Source organism: Orycteropus afer, unplaced genomic scaffold (genome assembly GCF_000298275.1).
Source record: "Orycteropus afer afer isolate SDZICR_OR568_19922 unplaced genomic scaffold, OryAfe1.0 scaffold00539, whole genome shotgun sequence".
In the NCBI taxonomy this organism is placed as follows: Eukaryota; Metazoa; Chordata; class Mammalia; order Tubulidentata; family Orycteropodidae; genus Orycteropus; species Orycteropus afer.
Window position 1 is genome coordinate 235,719 of NW_006922126.1, and position 6,867 is coordinate 242,585.

The 6,867-nt window shown below is 55.0% G+C and overlaps 1 protein-coding gene across 1 annotated transcript in view; it reads left to right on the forward strand.

Moving 5' to 3' along the window:
* EVC (EvC ciliary complex subunit 1) overlaps window positions 1-6,867 on the forward strand; it is a 123,257-nt gene that overhangs the window by 113,903 nt on the left and 2,487 nt on the right. The window contains exons 16-18 of the mRNA XM_007955771.1: window positions 821-932; window positions 4,585-4,711; window positions 6,278-6,371. Coding sequence (XP_007953962.1) covers window positions 821-932; window positions 4,585-4,711; window positions 6,278-6,371 — 333 coding nt within the window. The remainder of the gene's footprint in view (window positions 1-820; window positions 933-4,584; window positions 4,712-6,277; window positions 6,372-6,867) is intronic.

Consider the following 6,867-nt stretch of genomic DNA (forward strand, 5'->3'; position numbering starts at 1 on the left):
CAGGAATGCTCCTTAGAAGTGAGAATGGCCAGACTTCATCTCACCTACTTTGGTCATGTTGTCAGAAGGGACCATTCCCTGGAGAAAGATATCATGCTTGGTAAAGTGGAGGGGTCAGCACAAAAGGGGAAGACCCTCAACAGGATGGATTGACACAGTGGCTGCAATGATGGGCTCAGGTATAGCAAGGATGGTGAGGCTGGCACGGGACCAGGAAGTGTTTCATTCTGTTGTACACAGGGTTGCTATGAGTCAGAGACAACTCGATGGCACCTAACAACAACAAGTTTGCCCCTATTTTTTCTTTGACACACTTTATAGTTTTAGGCTTTATGTTTAAGTCTTTGATCCATCTGGAGTTAGGTTTTATGTATGGTGTGAGGTACGGATCTTGTTTCATTTTTCTGCAACTGGATAACCAGTTTTGCCAGTACCATTTGTTAGAGACTGTCTCTTTCCCCACTGAATGTATTTAGGCCCTTTGTCAAAGACCAGCTGACCATAGGTGGGTAGATCTATTTCTGCATTCTCAATTCTGTTCCACTGGACGGTGTGTCTGTCACTGTAGGTCCCAATTATCTAGTTTATCTTCTGCTATTTGTGCACTTTGGGTTATGCTTGATAGTCTATTCATGCCATAAATTAGGGCCCCTAAGTTTGCCCCTGGTTTTTCTTTGATGGACTTTATAATTGGAGGGTTCACAGTGCACTCTTGAAGGATGGTGTGTCACCCATCCCAGTGCCTCCACTCCACCCCAGGCCCAACACAGAGTCGATCCTTCATCCACACCCTTGTTTGTTGTGTGTCAAATGGGTTCAGGTGAGAGATTGGAGAAACTCAAGCTGTGGAAAAAGCAAGAACTCAGTGACCAGGCGCCGGAGGCCAAGACAGCTGATGGAGCCCATGATGCCCCCCAAGCCATCCACCAGAGGTGAGCTCCCGACCTCTGTCTCTGTGGTTCCCTCACCTGGGGGTGCTCTCCACACCCCCACGTCTGCATGGATCTGCGTCCACCATTGGTCCCTGTGCTTGCTACTGGTAGTGCCCGTCTCCCTGGCCAGCATGGACACCCTTAGGCACATCCCCTCCCTGCTGCTCTTCCAGGTGTGGGGTGGTGCTCACAGCCCTGGGCATGACATCTCCCCCTTCTCCTGACTTTGGGGTCCCCAGAAGCAGACCTGGGTGAGGAGTGAGTGCAGGTTTTTTACTGGGAGGCGGCTCAGGAAGCACAGTGAGGGACAGGAAGTGACACAGTGACAGCATGTCGGTTGTTGACAGCTGCCATAGCAGTTACCAAAGACTTAGAGGCCAAACAGCACCAACATATCACCCCACAGTCTGGAGGTCAGAGGTCAGGATGGACTTGCCTGGCTGCTGTGTCTCAGAGGCTGAAACCAAGATGTCTGCCAGCTGGGCTCTTACCTGGGAGAATCTGCTGCCCAGCTCACTGGCAGAATCCAGTGTCTCAAGGTCACAGGACAGAGGTCCTGTTTCCTGGCTGGCTTCAGCTGGGGTAACCTTTAGCTCCTAGAGGCCTCCATCCAGTTCTTACACATGGCCCCTACATTAGAGCTAGCAATGGCATCAAATCCAAACTTGTGCTTGGAATCTCTCACACTTCTTCTGAGTCTCTCTGACCCCTGCCAGAGAAAGTTCTCTGCTCTTACAAGCCCTGGTGGCAAAATGGTTAAGCACTTGGCTGCAAACTGCAAGATGAGAGGTTCAAACCCACCAGCTGCTCTGCAGGAGAAAGATGTGACAATCAGCTGTAAAGATTACAGCTGAGGAAACCCTGTGGGGCTATTCTGCTCTGTCCCATGGGGTCAATATGAGTCAAAATGGGCAGCACCCAACAACAACAGGGGCTCATGAGACTAGATTAGACCCACTCAGTTAATCTCCAGACCCTAGGTCTGTAACCCTGACCATATTTGCAAAGTCCTGTTTGCTATACTTTGCAATGGCTCACAGGGGCGCGATGGTGGGTACAAGCGTGGTGTTGGGGAGACTGTGGAATGCCGGGGATGTCCCTAAGCTAGCAGAGGCTCCAGCAGCTAGAAACAGTAGGACAGACACAGGCACACAGGATGCAGGACAGCAGTCCTGGCGCCATCACACACAGCCAAGTTCATTCCCGCCTCTCAGCTGACCACTCCTTCAGGAAGCAAGACCTGCTGGGTCACACCTCCTTCTTCCAAAAAAATCACCCATCTGGGCAGGCATTTACAGAAATCACCAAATGCCTTCTGCTTGATTACGAGGCCTTGCCCTGACATTCCTATACCCATCAACTATGGACCAGCGGGTCCCAAATTGGGGAGCGGAAGTATCACCTGGCTTCCCCATTAAATATGCAGATTAAAAAGGAAAAAAAAAGAAAAAACACTGCCACTGAGTCAGTTCTGACCCATAGTGAACCCCACTGGGTTTCCAAGGCAGTAAATCTTTAAAAAAGTAGATTGCCCCATCTTCCTTCCACATAGCAGCTGGTGGGTTTGAACCACCAACCTTCTGGTTAGCAGTCAGATGCCTTAGGCACCGCAGCTTCAGGATGCCTGAGGGGGAGCCCAGCAGTCTGAATTCTTCACCCACCATGCGGTGATTCTGATAGGTGTGCCCAGATGAGGCAGGTGGAGTCTCTCACTTCCAGGCAGTCTCGGAGCTGAGTTCATTCCCAGGAGGAGCCAGACAAGCAGACAGGTGACAATAACAGAGAGGAAAGGGCTATTGGCAGAAGAGTGTGTGGGAAGAGCATGAAGCAGGAGCTAGGTAACCTTTTGGGGCCCTTAGACACACAACATGGACCAAGTAAAACAGCTCCCTTCTAGTCATTTCTGACTCCTGGCGACCGACATGTGTCAGAGAAGAACAGTGCTCCGTGGGGTTTCCAGTGGCTCTGTTTTTGGAAGTAGATCATCAGGCCTTTCTTGCAAGGTGCCTCTGGCTGGATTTGAACCACCCACCTTTTCATTAGCAGCCAAGTGCGTGAACCCTTTGCACCACCAGGGACAGGTGTGTGTTGATGCTGAAGGTAGCTTCTGCCTTCAGGCATAGAACTTAGGCCCCTTTCAGAAACCCAGGCCCTGGAAGGAACAAAGAGACATAGAGCGCTTAGGGAAGAGGGTGGGCGGGTTTGAACGATCCCATTTGCTGAGGGCCAGATGAAGGTCAGCCGAGGAGGTGAGGGTCTTCAAGGGCGGGGCACTCTTGGGATCCAGAACCCTGGCCCGGCTCCGTCCTCCACCTCTCAGAGTAACAGGGCAGCTGTGCTCAGGATTTCTGAAAGGAGTTTCCCACATCACGGGAGGTCAAGGCAGGTCTGAAGTTCAAAATAAGGGTAGGTAGCCGGGAAGTCCCCAGGTGGCACAGTGTGCACTTGGTTACTAACTGAAAGGCTGGCGGTTCAAAACGGCCTGGCAATGTGCTTTTGTAAAGATTACAGCCAAGGAAACCCCATGAGGCAGTTCTACTCTGTCCCACGTGGGTCGCCGAGTCGGAATCGACGGGACAGCAGTGGGTTCTATTTTGTTTCTTAAGCTGGGGGCTCTGGTCTTTCTAGGAGAATATTCTGTTCCCAAGACTAGGTTGTGTTCTCACAAGAAGCGGGGCTGGGACCCTGGAGGTCAAGGTGTGCCCGCTGCTCACTCTGCAGCAGGGTGACCTTAGGGATGCCCTCCCTGACTTTTCTGCTCCCTGTCCCATTGACATCCCAAAGCTACTCAGGATCCGGTGTTCTGGTTCCCTAGTGCCGCTCTGACAAGACTATACCACAAATGGGATGGCCTTAACAAACAGGGTTTACTTTCTTACAGTTTGGAGGCTTTTAGTCTGAGTTCAAAATGCCAGGCTCTAGGGGCTGTGTGAAAGCCCCTTGACCTTGGGCTTCAGCTCTGCCTCTTGCTCCCGGCCCACTGAAGCTAGAGGCATCTCTTCACTCAGGCAGCTACTGGCTGATGAGGCTAACGAGCCCAAGGTCAACAAAAAAAATGGCACAGTCCCGGTATTACCAAACCGCACGGCAGGCCATTAATTCACATCCATTGTAAGACCCAAGGTCGGCAGAGCATGGCAGGCTGCTGATCAATGACCTGGCTACGTGCAGGGTCCAAGCATGCCATATTCTAGAGACCATTCCCAAGGCTTCTCCTTATATACAGGAAGCAGACCACATCCCAAGGCAGCTACTCAGCTGCTTGTGGTAGATCCCACCATGGAGTCGATTGCCAGTCTCATCATGGGGAATAACTACCACCAGCTGTCCAGCCACTCAACCAGGCCCAGCCAAGTTGACACACAAATTTAACTACCACATCTGGTGAAAAACCCACGCACACAGATGCTCTTCCAACTCCCAGGCGTCATCACTCGTGTCCGCTGCTAGGCTGGGTCAGCGTGCTGGTGGGGGGACAGCGTGAGGCTGTAATACATCGTGTCCACGACAGTTGTCCTCCTTACTGGCTCCAAGGACAAATGCATCCAGCGGTCACTGATTCTCACGACTCAGCAAACCCTGACCAAAGGTTGGTGTCAGGACTCCGATTAACCTCCCGGCACAGGCCTGACCTCCTCTGTTCTTCCTCCAGGATGTTGTCACAGCAGAAAAGGTTCCTGGCCCAGTTTGCCATGCATCAGCGGCTGCGCCTGGACGCAGGGAAGCAGCGGGCCAGAGTCATGGACCTTCTGGAAGGCCAGCTATTGACCCAGCTCCAGGTACGAGGCACGGGAAAAGGGGGGGGGGGGAAAGCCTGACCTCACGGCTCCCATCAGCGTCCTGTCTCAGGAGGGGACCACCAGCCCGTCCCCGAGACGCCTCACTGCCTGCTGAGTCTCACTGGCTCTTGACTGTCTGCCTGGGCCGTTGGAGGGCAGCAGGGCCCGTGTCTGCTGCACCAGCTCAGGCCAGGCCTGCAGCCGCAGACGAGTTGATTCAACAGGAGAGGAAACGAGTGTTTCCCTTTGTGCCGATCTTGCCGCTAGGTTTTGGCTCAGGCCAAGGTTAGTGTCATTCAGGCAGTGTTGGTGGTAACTGAAGGGGTCCCTGGACAGCACCAACGGTTAAGCACTGGACTACTAACGGAAAGGTGGGTGGTTCAAACCCACCCAGAACTGCATCTGAAAAAGGCTGGCCACCTCCTTCCGAAAGCTCAGCCCCGGAAAACCCCGTGGGGGACAGTTCCGCGCTGACACACATGGTTCACCTGGAGTTGGGTTGATGACAGTGGGGTTTTGGGGCGGGAGCCACGTTAGCACTTTTCTAGAACATGCTGGGATCTCATTATATACAGGGGACAGACACCTGGAGACTGAGGTGGCAAGATGAGGCCATCAGGCCAAGTGGCCACCTTCAAAACAGCTATTCCAGAATGTGAGCGTTTCACACGTGTTGGGGCCCGTACAGCCCCGCCTGTGGTGGTCACAGTAGAAGAACCGTAAGGAGAACGAAAGGCACTAAAATCCGGGGCTGTCCAGTCGACTCTGAGTCAGAGCAGGACCGTGCCCCACGGGGTCTCCAAGGCCGTGAGCTTGGAGAAGTGGGTGTCCAGGCCCTTCTTCCAAGACACCTGTGGGTGGAAAATCTCTATTCTTTCGGTTAGCGGCCAAGCACCCCCAGGGACTCCACAGCACTCATAAACCAAACCAAACCAAACTTGCTGCTGTGGAGTCCGTTCAACTCATAGCGACCCTCCTTGGGTTTCCGAGGCAGGATCACTATGGAAGTAGATTGCCCCATCTTCCTTCCGTGGAGTGGCTGGTGGGTTTGAACCACTAGCCTTCCGGTTAGCAGTCAGATGCCTTAGGCACTACGCCATAGTTAATGCTTATTGAGGGGCTGCTGTGAATAGTCTCTGGGCAGAGAGAGAGTTACCGTCCCAGTGATGGTGGGGAAACCAAGGCTCCGATTAGTGTCACACAGCGACGAAGGCTCCAAGTCAAGGACCTGGCACCCAGGTCTGCCCATGGGTGCGCCCAGGGCGTGGCGGCAGGAACTCGGGCCTGGCCCGCTGCTTCCGCCTCTGCTCCGGCAGCTCGCTGAGCGCCCCAACCTCCGTGTTGTCATCTTTGAAGGGGCCTCGGGGCCGGTGTGAGTGAGCAGCTGGCCTGGCCCGAGCGAGCCCTCCCGCCCGCCGCGGCCCTTCCGGGTGCTCCCTGCAGGTGGGGCCTCGGCGCCTGCACGTGGTCCCCGCGCCATCGCCGAGGCGTCGGGCCGCCTGCTGGGGGGGCTGCGGGGGGCGGAGGAGGGCGGCGGGGCCACCTCACTGTGCCCTTCTCGCGCAGGAGGCCGAGCAGAGCTTCGTGGCGGAGCTGGCGGCGCTGGCCCGCGTGCCCCTGGCCGAGAGCAAGGCCACCACCAGTAAGCGAGGGCTGCCGGGTGAGTCCTGGTCACGTGGTCTGCGGGGCGGGGCTCCGGCGGGGAGCGCGGCCTCCGGGCCACCACCGCAACCAGCTTGTGGCCTCGGGCGTGCCCAGTCTCCAGGGCTCCGTGTCCCATCTGTCTCGAGCAGGCTCAGGGAGGACACCCCGGGCCCTCTCTCTAGCTCTCGGTACTGCAAGTCCAGGCTTGGCCCTCCCAGCTGTGTCTCGTCTCTGCCTTATTGGCTGCAAAATAAACAATAAGTCCTCCCCCCAACACAGTGACAACTCCAGTGGTCCCCACCCCTGACAGTGACAACTCCAGTGACATCATAGTGTCCTTGTTCCTGGCCCCTCCCCCAAGAGTTACAACTCCAGTGACGACACAATGTCCTTGTTCTGGCCCCTCCCCCAACAGTGACAACTCCAGTGACATCACAATGTCCTTGTTCTGGCCCCTCCCCCAAGAGTTACAACTCCAGTGACATCACAGTGTCCTTGTTCTGGCCCCTCCC